The sequence below is a fragment of the Mesoplodon mirus genome (genome assembly GCF_964341445.2).
Source record: "Mesoplodon mirus genome assembly, chromosome: 10".
Taxonomy (NCBI): Eukaryota; Metazoa; Chordata; class Mammalia; order Artiodactyla; family Ziphiidae; genus Mesoplodon; species Mesoplodon mirus.
Window position 1 is genome coordinate 41,014,547 of NC_138986.1, and position 15,992 is coordinate 41,030,538.

General features: G+C 38.2%; 1 protein-coding gene across 1 annotated transcript; it reads left to right on the forward strand.

The window, feature by feature from the left end:
* The first annotated feature begins 10,879 nt into the window (after positions 1-10,879).
* On the forward strand, positions 10,880-11,736 carry LOC309811360 (small ribosomal subunit protein eS1-like). Its single transcript, XM_082634012.1, has one exon. The coding sequence runs from the start codon at positions 10,895-10,897 to the stop codon at positions 11,687-11,689; it is 795 nt and encodes a 264-aa protein (XP_082490138.1). The 5' UTR covers positions 10,880-10,894; the 3' UTR covers positions 11,690-11,736.
* Positions 11,737-15,992: the final 4,256 nt, after the last annotated feature.

A 15,992-nucleotide genomic window follows, 5' to 3' on the forward strand; every position in this document is an offset into this window, starting at 1 on the left:
AAAATCTGAGACAGTGTCTGACTGTGGAGACCTGTGGCCCATTTGCTGGGCCAACAAGTTCAAAAACTTTTTTGTTTAGACAAGTTCTAAATTTCAGTGTTCAGACTAGTTAAGAAATATGTTATAAGTAATTTATTCAAATAATAGTTTAAACTATCAAAACTGAAATACATTTTTTACAAAAATAAAATAGAGCTCGTATAAGGTTATCCCTTTATAATACCCCGCTCATTCACTTAGATACTTAGGAGAAAGGAGTGGATTTACAGCTAACTAATAGGCAATTTTACAATTCTAAAGCCAGTTTTGTCTATGCCAAAGCCTAATAAGATAATATTTAAGATGTGGATATTGCCCCTCCTATATTTCAGGTTAGGAAAATATTGAAGGCTGCTGTTGCAACCAGTGAGGATCCATTGAAAACATGAATGTCAATATCAATTCCTGTTTTTCCAACCTTGGCTGTGACCTCATGGAGGCTAAATATGATTCTTATTCATCCTTTTTGCTACCATTTCTTTTACTATTCCAAACCTTTGCCACTTTCCTCAACCCCTTAATTCACTCTAACCCACTTCATTTTCCAACATTTGGTTTCAGCTCAGTCATTTTTTCCTACCCAAGTTACCAGTATTACCATTAACCAGTCAACCAAGCTAGGCACTTCAGAGTTTTCCTCATCATCTCCAACTCCTCAACCCCTAACAATCTGTTCTCAAGTCTTACACGTTCTAAATCTAAAATGCTTCTTCAATTCTCGTTGCCCTAGGTCAGTCCTTCAACATCCTTTACTTGAATTACTTCAGTGAACATCTAACTTGTCCTCTTAACCCAAGTCTCTGTTCCTCAATCAATTCTCCTTGCTTCCCTGCAAACAATTTACATCGGTACCTCGAATTTTTTTCTAATCATGGACTGGATAAAGAAGATTTCCCTTTACGTGATACCAATAAGATTTAAAAACCACTCACTTCATCTCAGACTTCTCAAATTATAAAATTCAGCAGTCCAACTGTTGAGTACAAATGAGTACAGGTTCTGTTCCAAGGACCAAAGACAGTGTGTTTGTTGTGGAGGAGGGGAATAGGAATCGAAATCATCACATTACATCTAAATCAAAAATATTCATCTTAAGTATGGCAGAAAGCACAGAGGGGCTAAATGTAACTATTTTATGAGGCTGTTGACATGTCTAAAATTTCCCCACTACCAGTAAACTCTACTACCAGTCTTTTTATAAATATATTTTTAAGAAATTTTATGTTCAAATGTATAGTGACTAGTTCTCCCATTTTAATACTCCATCATAATTTTGCTAATATTTGTGTTTATATATCAAAAACTCATCTTTGTTGGTTAGCACAGTTAATAAACAAAACAAAATATCATCATAATATTAAGCTTTCAAAATCAAAGCAAGCAGATATCTCCCAGATAATTTATGTTTTCCCTCAACACAGAAGGAACGCTATGCGCTTATTGCAATGGACTTTTCACCATTTCCTACATCAAAAACTCCATAGAAAATTCTAATCTCTGTATATTTGCTTATACTATTCTCTCTTCTTAGAATTTACTTTTACTCCAGCTGTGACTGACATAATCCTACATACCTAGTAAGGCTAGCTATAATTTGGAGCCCTTGCTGATGGACCAGACATAATTAATTTTATCTTCCTGGGGCTGCCAAGATATTTTAGTCATTCCACCAGTATGACATTTAGACCTAGAACACAAGATATTAATCCAGTGTTCAGAGACTGTCCTTGGGATATTTTAAATTTGAAGTGAAAACCTCCTAGGTCTGGGGAACCTACTGCTCCTGAGGATTGGTACACATAGCATGGATAAGTTCTCTAAGGCCAACTGGTAACTCAGGGTCAGTGACAATTCAAACAAGGGCGGGTTAAGGTCCTTGCCTATGTTTTGATAGCAAAAAAAAAAAGAATGATTCCCAAGACTAAAAAAGACAAAGGGGTGAATACACTGACTCATGTGGGATAAATCACATCAACTTTGAAATGAAACTAAAAGGAGAAACAAAATATATATAACAAAATAATATATCACACACAAAATATGTACAACACTTAATATGTATTGTGTAATATGTAATATCTAATTCATAACACGTAATTAAAATTATATTTATATATAATTGTATATAACTGTATATTATATATAACATACAACATATATGATATAAACATCCTTAAAATTATTGTTTTAATAAACTGCACTTTATCATTGAAGCTGCTGAAGCACAGAGAGGATCAGCAACATGCCCAATATCAAATGTCTAATAATTGGCAGAGCCACCACGGAAGTCAGACTTTCTGACACTAAAGTTTTAATGTTCCCTTCGTCATACTACGCTGTCACCAACACACAGTTTATGCCCAGGAATTAGGCACAAACAGATGTGGATATGTTTTCAAGAGTAATCAAAGTAAGATGATGGACAGTTGCAGCAACTCACTGCAAAGCAAGAAACAATTTGGGCATTACATGACACTAAGATTAAAGCACATGACTGATCCCTGATCAGGGAAATGTGCAAGACTGAGATAATTGGTTTTCCCAGCCCTTCATCCAAAACCAAGTAAAATTCACCAGTGGGCACTAAGTGGTAAAGAGGTAGATGCTTGTCAGAAGAAGTCACTGAAGTAAATAGCAGCCTATACGGCATGGAGGTTACCTCTAATATACAAAGCACTAGAGTTTTGAGGTAAAAAACAATTTACATTGACATCTATGCTACCAACTTGATCAAAAAAGGGGTTTGGAAGGCAGCTACTGTCAAAGAGAAAAATATGCTTTTTTTTGTTTCCTAAAGAAAACATTAGATGTTATTATGGCATAAAAAATAGTCAATTTAAAACAGCACAAAAGCTGAAATTGTTATGCAAGACATGGCTGATTTTGATCCTACTCTAGTTCTGCATCTATGCACAATTTGACACAGCAAACAAGATAACAAGAAGCTCAGAATGATAATAATAATAATAATAATAATAGTGAATATTATGACCTTTTGGGTTTAACCCAAACTTTAAGGCACACTAATCATAATTAAACTGTCAACACATCATACAACTAATTTGTAAACTACAATAGTAAAAATAAGAGAGGGAAGGCAAGATGCATGCAATTTAGGGAGATGCAATAGTTCAGAGTAAATATATAGCAAAATACATAAATCAGGTGAAAAAAATCAAAAGAAGAGAAGAATCTCCGTGAATGTCAAATCTGCTAGAGTATTCCTAGATTGTAAAATCAGAAATGTCATATAAGTTTGGGATACCTATTGAGGTATTCTAAAATAAAGAGCTAAATCCCTGCTTGACAATGGCTAGAAACAAATTAAAAATAAAGAATTCTGATATTTACTTTCCCAAACTATTCTGTGAGGAAGATGACATTATTCTATATTCATTTACATAGCAGCTCTAAATATTTTAGCCTACAAGAAATAGTTTTACCTATAAGGAATGATGAAAGATATATACACGCTGTCTGACAAACATAGTCCTTAGCTTCTGGAAGTCCTATAATCCCTCTGCTGAAGAAGAGTACATGAGAGAATAGCAGGATAGGTCAGTCACACAAATGGAAAATCTACTCCCTGCTCCAGGCAGACAACAGGGTGAGCTTCTGCGGCACCTTGAAATAAGCGCCATGAGAAACCATTTTTAGAATGGAATCTCCATGCTCTCTACTAGGCTGCTAAGAACTAGTCACACTCAGTTTTAGAAAGAGGAGAGAAAGTCTGTGAAAGAGGATGAGTCTAAGCATATAAATTTATACATTTTAATATTGTGCATGTCACTTAGGTTATGGCTAAGTGGAATCATCTGCCCTCTCATACCACTTGTCACTTCTTAGTATACTCCATTCATTTCTGTGGTCAGAAAATGGCTTTTGAAAATGGCATGAAACATTTAGGAAGCAACTTACCTACTACATAGATATTTTGTTAGGGCACATTGCCAGCTACCAGACACAGACACAATTTTCAGGGTCATTTCCATGGTCAAAAGAGTTAGCAACTACATGGAGACCCAAGAGGAAGTTGGCTAATTAAACTGGTATCTAACAAGCCATCTTCTGTAAAATGAAGACACCCAGCTGTCACGGCAAAATGTCCAACCAATGTGTATTTTCTTTGATTGTCTTTCTTGAAGTCAGGCCTTTCCTTAAATTACCTTTTTGATGGCTATTACCACAACTTTGGAACATCATGTGGCAAGGCAGAAGAGCGCACTTGTTGGTTAAGAGTGAGCTCTGGAGTTAAGAATGCCTCAGTTCAAATCAGAGCTCAAGCATTCCAATTTAGAGCTGCAATATCATTCAATACCTCTAACTCTCAGCTTCTTTTTTTATTTTTATTTTTGCTTTAATCTCTGGAAGAGGGATAATAATATCTGTCTCTTAAGGTTGGTCTAACAATGAATTTTTAAAAATCTATGTGGAATGCTTAGCATCTTGCCTGAAATAAGTGCTTAATAAAGGTTCATTGTTTTTATTATTCTTGTTCACAAAAAGACTCCAGCTCTCAAAATATACTTGGCCTAAAATCCATCATCATTACCAAATATTAACTCAACTTCTATCATATGCTAAGCACTCTATCAGGCTCAGGGTCTTCTCATGCATTTCCACATGGAACAAATAAAAAACTGCCTTTAGAGATATTTAGAGTCTAGTGCACTACCTGTCCAGTGTCTCCTCAATGACCTTAGAAACAAAGCAGAACAAAACAGAGTTCCAAAAATATCAGTTGACCCATTTCTGTGCATGAATATCAACATTAATATATTCACCTGGTTTTTTTTTAAAAAAAAAGAAAACTGCTTAAAATAAAACATCAGTTGATTCAAACATACCACAAGTCTTCATTTCCCTTCTTGCTGATCTTCTGGTGACTGAAAGCTTGTACACAGTGCTCCCAGGATGTGAGATATGTCCTAAGCCATAGAATTTTTTTTAATTTTTATTTTATATTGGAGTACAGCTGATTAACAGTGTTGTGTTAGGTTCAAGTGTACAGCAAAGTGATTCAGTTGTACATATACAAAGCCATAGAATTTTGATGTTTGCTGCTCTTGCTGAGTTGACCATTGAGTTATCTGAAAAAATTATTTAGAAGATATTTAACATGTCTTAACAAGTCCGCTAGTCTAAGGATTTCATGGGTTACTGAGCTACAAGTCTTTCACTGTCTTTCTCCTTTCACCATACATATCAAATACATGGCAACATCTGATAATTTTAAGTTATCATTACTAAACAGTCACTTGGTACTCTATGCATCCAACCACAATATAAAGTTTCATCATACAATTTTACCTTGGTGGAAATTAGTTGAAATAACTGGTCTCTCTCAGACTTTATTACCTAGATTATAACATTCATTTCTCTGACCAGAGAAAAATAGGTCTAGCAATTCAACCCCAGAGTCATCACTTAGTTTTTATTGTCTGATAATCATATGGAGAAAGAACACAAATATACAAGAAAGATCATTAGGATGAATGGAAATATAATGAAAATTCCAAATGAGAAGTAAGGCAATAAATCCTATAGAGATTTCAGGACAGCAAGATCTCAAGTAATGTTTGAAAAGGAAAAAAATCTTATGTTTGCTAGGAGGCAAACTCAATCTCTTCTTAGCTTGTTTGGTCAGCAAGTTTAATCAAGTATCATAGACACTCTATGAGGTAGTATGATTTAAGAAAACCCATAGAAATGTTATCTGGCATCTAAAGCTACAACAGATGGCACACCTAACTATATGAGCATTAATGTGAGCTGATATATGCTTGCAGGAAATCAGTGTTATAAAGTGGTTTACCCACAGGAGGCCTTCCAACATTGTAATGCTTCATGTAGGCTTATTTCTTTTGTAAGTAAAACATGATTTTTCTATACTTTCTATGAAGCAGCAACACCCTTTCCTTAAAAATTAAGGACTTAGTTTTTGACTATATATATATATATATATATATATATATATATATATATATATATATATATATATATATATTTACTGAGCAAAAAGTACAAATATTATATCTTGGATCTTTATTTTCCACCTCAAATATCCCCTTAAACCTAGCTCTTCATTCTACCACTCTTCAACTGATCGTTCACAAAAGGAAAAGTCTCCTTTCCCAAGCAGTTTGACATTTATGTTCATATCTTTTCATCTCCTTTAAGGACCCAGATCTGTTTACAGGCATCTCATTTAAGAAGCATTCTGATATGATGTGGAAGGAATTAAGAATGAAGGAAATTGATCCGATCTAATCTGATGCAACATAAGCCAAGTGGTTTATTATAGACAAATTCCCTCAACTGTGAGTTGTTGCCCACTAAAGGAAGTTTCATATAAATGATTACATGGATGGGGAGACGTAAAAGTCTGGCAGACACAGCCACCACAACATTAATTTTCTTTTTCCATAAACAGTATTTCATACCCCTCCAACCACGTTCATCCAGGAGAAGTCATTCAAACGCAAATTATAAAAATATCCTAATATGTATGTGATGAAGTTAACTACCCGCATTTGGAGATTTGTGGGAGGTTAAGAAGTCAGACTTTAAAGATATCAACCACAGGGACTCATCAATCTCCAACCCTTTACTCCTCAGATGGAAATAGCTTCAACCATAAATATTGAGCCATAGTCTCTAAAATGTCTCAGTTAAATGGTACAAGAGATGAAAAAAGTGAAGACATTTCCAGCCAAAGACATGGCTTCTCTAGTTTTTACCTATTTGAATATGGATTAATGAGTTGTCATTGTGAATTCTTTGCAAGTCACATTATATATTGATTTATTTCAATAGCAAATTATGGGAACATGGCAGTCAGGAGTCCTGAGTAAATGGGAGAGCTCCAGACATTAGGTTAGACCAGAACTACTTAAAGTGGGAGCTGTGGACCTGTGTGGTCCATGTAAAGAAAGTTTAGGAAGTGAGAGTTAATGCCTATAACTTTTTTTTTTTTTTGCGGTATGCGGGCCTCTCACTGTTGTGGCCTCTCCCTTTGCGGAGCACAGGCTCCGGACGCGCAGGCTCAGCGGCCATGGCTCACGGGCCCAGCCGCTCCGCGGCATGTGGGATCTTCCCGGACCGGGGCACGAACCCGTGTCCCCTGCATCGGCAGGCGGACTCTCAACCACTGTGCCACCAGGGAAGCCCAATGCCTATAACTTTTTATAGAAATTTGATATTGCTGGGACATTTTTACTGTATTTCACAAAAGTGTCCATCCTCAACATATTGTAACTTTAAAGTAATAATGATAATGATGATGATGAAAATTTGGTTAGACTACACAGATCCTACTAATGTCCTGACCAGGGTAGAAGACAAAATAAAAACACAGTAAATGTGATTTGTACTTTCTCTAAAGTTTGATCTAACTCCAGCTTGTGAATGACATTCTTCTGTGTAAAGATCATGGGTGCAGGAGGCAGAAAGACTTGGATTATGCTAATCCTTACTGGGTAACTTTGGGCAATGTCACCCTTGAACCCAGGAAGCAGGAAACCTGCCCTGGGCCCATGTGTAGGAGGCCCTACATTTTGCAGTACTGCCCTTAAAATTGTCTAAGACCCCTGCAGAGTGCCTGGAACTAGAGTCTTCCAGAAAGGGTGCCTACATGGGTCCTATTCACTGGGACCTCCTACCTCAAAGTTCCCCACCACTCATGCACCTCTAACCTGTTTTTCTCCTTCAAGGAGCTTTCCAATCCTCTACCTACACCTGCATCCCATCTCCCCCATGCTGGGTGAACCAGAGGCCCTAAGAAGCTCCAGTACTCATGCCTATTGTTTCCTCCTGGGGCTGCATGGCCGGCCTGGTTGTAGAAGACCAGTGGGTTGATTCCAAGTGATTTGAGATATCTCGAATTGTTTATATAGACAGGGGCCCAGCAAATAATGTTTGCCCCTAGACACACACACATATACACTCTGTGAGGGTAGCCCTGACTTTGAGCACATCACTTCACCTTTCTAAACCTCCATTTCCCTGTTGGCTAAATGGGGGAAAATAATACTTACATCACTATGTTTTTTCTGAGAATTAAATTGAATAAAATATGTAAGGCACCCATTGCAGTGCCAGATCCAGTGTAAGTAACCAGTTAAAAATGTTGTGAATATTCTAATACTGTAATTCAGATGCACTGAACAGATTAGTTTTATATGTATTTTCTTTGCTCAAAGAGAAAGATGAAACAAAATTTTTACTTTACAGTATTTTGCACTCTGGTTACAACCTATAACTCTATAGTTTAAAATATGGACCAAATTAAGTGTTAATTTAATATTTATATTAGGCACTATGTCAGTTTTCATCAACATATACATATTCATTCAGTCTTCAGCAAACATTTAATGATCATCTACCATGTGCCAGACATCGTGTCAAAGTCCTCATCCGTCAAGTTATTTTACAGTGTGAAATATTAACAATGAAAAAGGGCATTATGATTTATGTAGTAGTAGATTATTATTATTCCCATTTTGTAGATGAGGAAACTAATTCTTCAAGAGGACCGTGTGAGGTCACTCAGGTAGGAATTAGTGGAGTATGGATTAAAATCCAAGTCCTAACAGAAAACAAGCAGATCTCACAGTTTAGAAACTAGCCTGTGTGCAATTAAGCCTCCCCCACCCCCATAGAAGTGATATTCCTCAATACATGCTGGCTTTTCAAGTTAGAGAGAGCAGAATAAAACTTATTGTTGCAATATAAGGTTCAGGTGAGCATGGCTGCAAACTTCTCAGCACATAGTCTGCAGAGTAGCAACATGGACATTACCTGGGAGCTTGTTAGAAATGCAGAGTCTCAGGCTTCAACCCAGATGCTCTGCATTGGTATTTGTTTTACCACGATCCCCAGGGGATTCAGAGGCATATTAAGTCTTAAGAGGCATTGGCCTGCAACCCTGACAGCACCTCATTTTCAATCTGTTTGGATTCTCAAGTCTCAGTTTACCAATTCTCTCATCTACTTTAGAGATCTGAAGTTAGAGTTGCATAGGCCTGAGTTCTCTATAAACCTGCACAAGGAGACTCAGTTTGTCCATGTATAAATGAGGACAGTAACTCTTACTTTCAAGGGTTATTATGAAAATTAACAGAAAGTGTGTATACATTTATACACAGAGTAGGTGCCCAGTAAGTATGAATTCGCTCATGTCACCATCAGCCACAATCCTCACACCCTCCGTCATAACACACCTCAGCTCAGTCCTCATTTCCATCTTTGCTCTAGCCCTGGTTCAAGCTCTCCCTTGCTGATACTTCCTGCCTCCTTTCCCATCTTCAGTGGAGTTCCCTATGTGTCTTGGTGTGGTCCACCGTTCTTAATCCTCTTCAGGTGACATCCTAGGGTCACAGATTTGCAGCACGTGTGCAAAGGTGCTGCAAGATGATTAGCTAGCAAAGCTCACTTCGTTTATTTGATGAATTTTCATGCCTCCTGGTGAAGCACTGGATGCTCAATTTGACCACAAACCTTTAAAACACCCTTTGTCTTAACACTGGTCACATTCTCAGAAGTATATTTCTTGTCATACCCCTGCATGCTTTTGAGTTTGTGAGTTTTTACACCCTAACTCCTTTAGCTTTTATCCTTATTTACTGCTGAGGAACAGAAGGGCAAACAGTTTAACCTATTAGCTAGTGACAGACAGAGGCCCCTTTACTTAGACACATACCCTATTCCCCAACCCATGACTCTCTTGGTATGTGGTCCTCTGCTGCCCCCTAAGGGCCTCTGCTCACTTTACCCACTGGCCTTGATTCACAGCCAGTCAAAACCATTAAGAATACCTGTTGTGATTTTAGTACATGGAGTGCATTGTATGGAGTGTACACAAGTATAATTATAAAGTTTCACATTGTAAAGGATGTATTTGAAGTATAAAATATACTCAACTGAAAGTGCTCCTTTTATGAGGTCCTTCCCATAGCACTAATCCTACTCTTGAAACATCATTACCTATCCATTTATGGTCCCCATTGAATGGACAACACAGTCAGAGTAACATAATTCAGCCTGGGAATGAGCTAAGGCCTCCAAGAAGAATGGTACCACAATAAGATAACACTACATGCCCATTACAATGGTTAATATTTAAAAGAAACTGACAATGCCAAGTCTTGGAGAGGGTAAAGAACAACTGGAAATCTCATATATTGCTCAAAGAAATGGTACAGTTTCTTTGGGAAATAGTTTGGCACTTTCTAATAAAGCTAAATATGCAGTTATCATATTCCACTTCTAGGTGTTAACCCAAGAGAAATGAAAACATGCCGACACAAAGATCTGTAAACAAATGTTCAAACAGCTTTATTCAGAACTTGCCAAACCAACTCGGTATCCTACAATAGGTAATTTGTGGCATATGCAGGCAATGAAATACTAGTCATCAAGAGAAAGGAGTGAACTATTGAAACAGATAAGTTAAATGCATGTGAAAAGCACTTAGCTAAGCCAAGGGAGCCAAAACAAAAGCGTACGTGCTGTTTGAGTCCATTTAATATGAGATCCTAAAAATGGCAAATCTAATATATAGGAAACAGATCAGTGGTTACGTGGTCCAAGGTGGAATGGATTGAGTGGGAAGGAACATAAGAGACTTTTGGAAGGTGATAGATAGGTCCTATATCCTGACTGTGACGGTGTTTACACAGGGGTTTAAATGTGTTAAAATTCCATTAATGTACACTTAAAAGAGGTGCATTTTATTAAGTCAATAAAATTGACTTAAAACAAGCAAACAGGGTCATGTAGACAGCGCGTCCCACTCTGCACCCCTAAGATCTCGCATGAGTATAATTTCCGTCCTTTTGGTTCTCGGAGCAGCACCATGGCGGTCGGAAAAAACAGGCGCCTTACGAAAGGAGGTAAAAAGGGAGCCAAGAAGAAAGTGGTTGACCCATTTTCTAAGAAAGATTGGTATGGTGTGAAAGAACCAGCTATGTTCAATATAAGAAATATTGGGAAAACACTAGTCACGAGAACTCAAGGAACCAAAATCACATCTGATGGCCTCAAGGGTCGTGTGTTTGAAGTGAGCCTTGCTGATCTGCAGAATGATGAAGTTGCATTTAGAAAATTCAAGCTTATTACTGAGGACATTCAGGGCAAAAACTGCCTGACTAATTTCCATGGCATGGATCTTACCCGTGACAAAATGTGCTCCATGGTCAAAAAATGGCAGACCATGATTGAAGCTCACGTTGATGTCAAGACTACCGATGGTTATTTGCTTCATCTCTTCTCTGTGGGTTTTACTAAAAAATGCAACAACCAGATTCGGAAGACCTCTTATGCCCAGCACCAGCAGGTCCACCAGATCCGCAAGAAGATGATGGAAATCATGACCCGAGAGGTGCAGACAAATGACTTGAAAGAGGTGGTCAATAAATTGATTCCAGACAGCATTGGAAAAGACATAGAAAAGGCCTGCCAGTCTATTTATCCACTCCATGATGTCTTTGTTAGAAAAGTAAAAATGCTGAAGAAGCCCAAGTTTGAATTGGGGAAACTCATGGAGCTACATGGTGAAGGTAGTAGTTCTGGAAAAGCTACTGGGGACGAGATAGGTGCTAAAGTTGAACGAGCTGATGGATATGAGCCACCAGACCAGGAATCTGTTTAAAAATCAGACTTTTAATGGTGACAAATAAAAGACCTCATTTGTGAAAAAAAAAAGCAAACAAATATGTAGATAAGTACTTAGTGATTTAAAATGTCATAATCAACAATGCATGAGCTACATACACATGATGAAGTTTCTTTGGCTTGCTTACCTCTCTGGAGCCCCTTTTAATTGAATTCTAATAGCAAAACACATTGACATGTCTCAACAGCATTACGAAGGACTAAAAATCAATTTTCAAATTTTTTTCACTAATGTGTGATACAGAGCATTAGTGTCCTATCTAAAAAATATTTATTTTAGTTCAGTCTAATTATTTCAGAATATTTTCAGTGAACCTTTTTGCAGATATCACTCCATCTAATAAAGAGCCTAGTTGAGCCATCACAAAAGCGAAAACAATAACAAATTAATGTGACAGAATGAAAAAGAGGCTGTACTAATGATCAGTGTTAACACAACCACTAAACAGCTGCTCAGCTCTTCCCAGAATCAGCCTTACCCTTGACTACATCTTCTTGAGCCTTTCTCTTCTGGCTTTGGACCATCTGTCATTTGGCAGATAACCCATATTCTGAGACATCTATATTGAACCACCATTCTCAAACTCTGTGAATATACACTAATTCTAGGCAAGACCATGCTGGTCTATTTTAACAGTTTTGTTTTCCTTAGTTTCATGTAAAACCCTGTCACACAAGGGAGAAACTTAGAAAATTTCAATGGCAAAATGCAGCATAATTGCCTCTGGGAAGTTCCCCTTACCTTCTGCAAGCTTTTGGTAGCAATTCAATAAATTGTCAAGCCTTGCAAAGAAGGAAAATACTCTACAATTTCCTCAAGGCAATAATGAAGATTCACTGGGGATTCAGCTAATTCTGAAGTCTCACAGATTTTGAGCATCTGTAGGATTTTTCTCCTTAGCTGCCTTTCAATCTCAGTCCTGAATATAATATTTTAATTAGTTCTGACCATATTCAGTTATCATTCTCTTACTTTCCAGACTTTATGTATCACTTATGAGAAATGAAAACAAAAATTGTCTTTCTTGGTCTTTGAAATAGCCCAGAGCACCTAGTTAATTTCTAAATCTGTTTTCTCAGCTGAGTAGGGGGAGAAAACAAAATGGAACCAGCTTGCTGAGCTAAATAGAAAAAGTTCAGAACTGAGATGAAGAGCTAAATTATCATTTCCAGTACATCACATCAACGAGTTCATAGACAGCCCAGGAAATTCTACACTCTAAACCCTTCTACTGAACACCCACTGAATACATCATCTAAGGTGAGGTAAGAAATACGGAGGCAATGTTATCTTCATATCTTGACAAGCTATCTGGTTTGTACTTAGATCAGTCAAAATACTTGATTTAAAATGTAAAATGAAAAGCGCTCTTATATGGCATAAAACCAATTTAGTTTTAATTTAGAAATAAAAATAGACCCTAGTGCAACCCACTGTTTATTCTTCTACTTGAACATGTTTTTATATTTCAGGAGAGAAAGATTACTTTACTCTCTGTACAAAAGCAAACATTTGAAACGACCACAGGGTAGTATGCAGGAGGTTCTCAAAACAGGAAAATTCCTTTCTTTCCTCTGCTGTTTCATCCTTTCCCGTTTTCAGTTTGGAGCATTGACTGGTGACTTATCCTTATGCCTAAGAATCAGTAGATATAACTAAACTAAGGGATAAGAGTTGTGCTGTAAAAATGAACACTTAGGCAGAGCGCTGGTGCTCCCATCACTGGAGATCAGTCACAGCTTTGATTTATTTGCAGCTCCTGGCACACTAACCACCTGCACAGCTAGTAAACAGGACAGCTAGCCAAAGATCAGGCAGTTCACGTGTTAGAATGCTTTGCTTACCAAGAAAGCACCTACTATATTTGCAAGAAACTTTACACGAAAACAAACACAGTGCAACCGAAGGCAGTGCATTTTTTTTTTTTTTTTTTTTTTTTTTTTGCGGTACGCGGGCCTCTCACTGTTGTGGCCTCTCCCGTTGCGGAGCACAGGCTCCGGACGCGCAGGCTCAGCGGCCATGGCTCACGGGCCCAGCCACTCCGCGGCATGTGGGATCTTCCCGGACCGGGGCACGAACCCGTGTCCCCTGCATCGGCAGGCGGACTGCGCCACCAGGGAAGCCCGGCAGTGCATATTTTAACTACAGTTCCTCTGAAGAAGAACACTACTTCCACTAAACATCCAAACAGATTCATATTGCTGCAATCAAGCACTTGGCAGAACTGTAATGGTAGGCACTGGTGGCCTCACCATCAGAAAAATATAAAGGCTAACATAGCCTAACCCTGTTGCTTCCTGCTAGTCCTTCTCTTGCTCCTTTCTTTCCTAAAGACCAAGTAAGGAAAAGTCAAAATAAGAGTAATATTTTTCTTTACTGATGGAAATAGAGTTTTATGAATACACAGTTTCACACCCTGCTCCCCAAATCTGTATTTGGGATCCTCTTATAAATAAAACAAGTCTCCATTTCAGTTTTCAACATTGCCACAATTAAACACACACGTGCACACTCATAAACACACACACTGAAAATGTACACACAATTTTCAGGGAACCTTAGATATCCACAGCATATACTTAGATCAATTCAAATCCACGTGCAACCATGTATTTGGCCTGTCAAGGTATGTTCACATTTGGAAACAGTTATGATAAGCAAAGATTATATTTACCTTTGAGCTTTTGACCCTGTGTCATCACAAACGTGACAGATGAGGCACAGAGGACTCCCCCCTTCCTTACTGCCCACAGTGAGTACTGAATATTTAGAATGAAACTAAAGAATCCCCAGCCCTAAGTTAGCAAGCAAACAAACCAATTAAAAACAAAAATCAAGAAACCTCAGCTGACTCTAATCCTACAGTTCAGAGATGACTTCTGGTGCCGTTTTCAACCCATAGGGGAGCAATATCACACTAAAGTGAGTGCTGTTAATTCTCTTTAGTAAAGCTATTTCCTTATTTCTTATGAGAATAAGTTTTAGGGATCAAAATTTGATAAAGAGCCCAAAACTAGTCAGAGTCAAATGATAAGTTTCACCTACAAAGTTACAGGGTATATCTTTCTGTGGTGGTATATATATGTGTGTGTGTGTGTGTGTGTGTACATGCAGTTCTGTATCTGTTTTTCTAACCTATGACTAAAAGAACAATAACTAAATATGCTTTTCAAGGAATAATTACAAATGATAACTCCATTTCCTTCACTGAGTAGAAACGGGACAAAATTCCGAAGCCATTGTTGATACTATAATTGTTCGATTTTGCTTCCTGTTAAGGTTTCCATTATTGTATAATGTTATTAAGTATGAAGAAAAGAATTAAGAAGTGACAGAAGATGAAAATCTCAATCCCTCAAATGAGAGTACCACTCTCTTCATTTCTCCACTGGCACACATGGCTCAAGCCCCTAGTCCCCAGCCTGCTGCTACCCAGGACAAGGACCTTCCCCTCATCCCTGTCCCACCACCCTCAGTTTATTCCCTAAGAGACCACTTCATTATGCAACCTGACTTCTTTATTCTGCCTACTCTAGATTTGCAGGTCCTCTACTTGCAAAGCATCTCCCACTGTTGATAGCATTTAATCCACGTTTGGAGAAAAGCAGCCTCTTCACGTCCCTCAGTCCGTGTGCAGTTACCGTTTGCAACAGAGTATGTCCATGTGCCTGGATGCACCTGAACTGACATGGATTCCAAAGTGCCTTGGCAGTAGCATCGTTGCACAGAGACGACGATTATATGTCTATTCCCTCTCAGGCACACAAAGAGAGGAGACCACATGCCCCAAACCAGTGCCAGCAGCTAGCTGTCCCTCAGCTTCTTTTCAGACCGCACACAGCTGTTCCAGTGCTGAGAGGGAAAGCACAGCTGCCTGTTTGACCCACACCTACAGGCTTTTCTTCATTCCCGCTGTCATTTCCATGAGCCCCAACTGCTTGCATCTCTCCTCCGGTTCTATCTGTATTAGAGGAAGTACAAGGCTGTGGGCAGAGTCCCCATTGTCTTCCTGTTTAGATCAGACATGTAAATAAACACATCTGTTTGGCTAGGACACAAGCAAAGCCTTAAATAGTAGCATTGCCTAAAAGATATCACTATGTTCTGTGAAAGAATTATTACAATCATTCTCACGGCAAGGCAGCTCTCGTACAGCTAAACAAGACACCATTTCACAAACCCACTTGCCTCATTTTTTGCGTATATGAAAAATGCCGGTACTAGAGAACCACAGAAGGCAAGCAATTGCATATAACAGCCAAGTAAATCCATGTTCTCA

Coding starts and splice junctions, on each gene's coding strand:
- LOC309811360 (XM_082634012.1), top strand. CDS start 10,895: ATGGCGGTCGGAAAAAACAGGCGCCTTACGAAAGGAGGTAAAAAGGGA.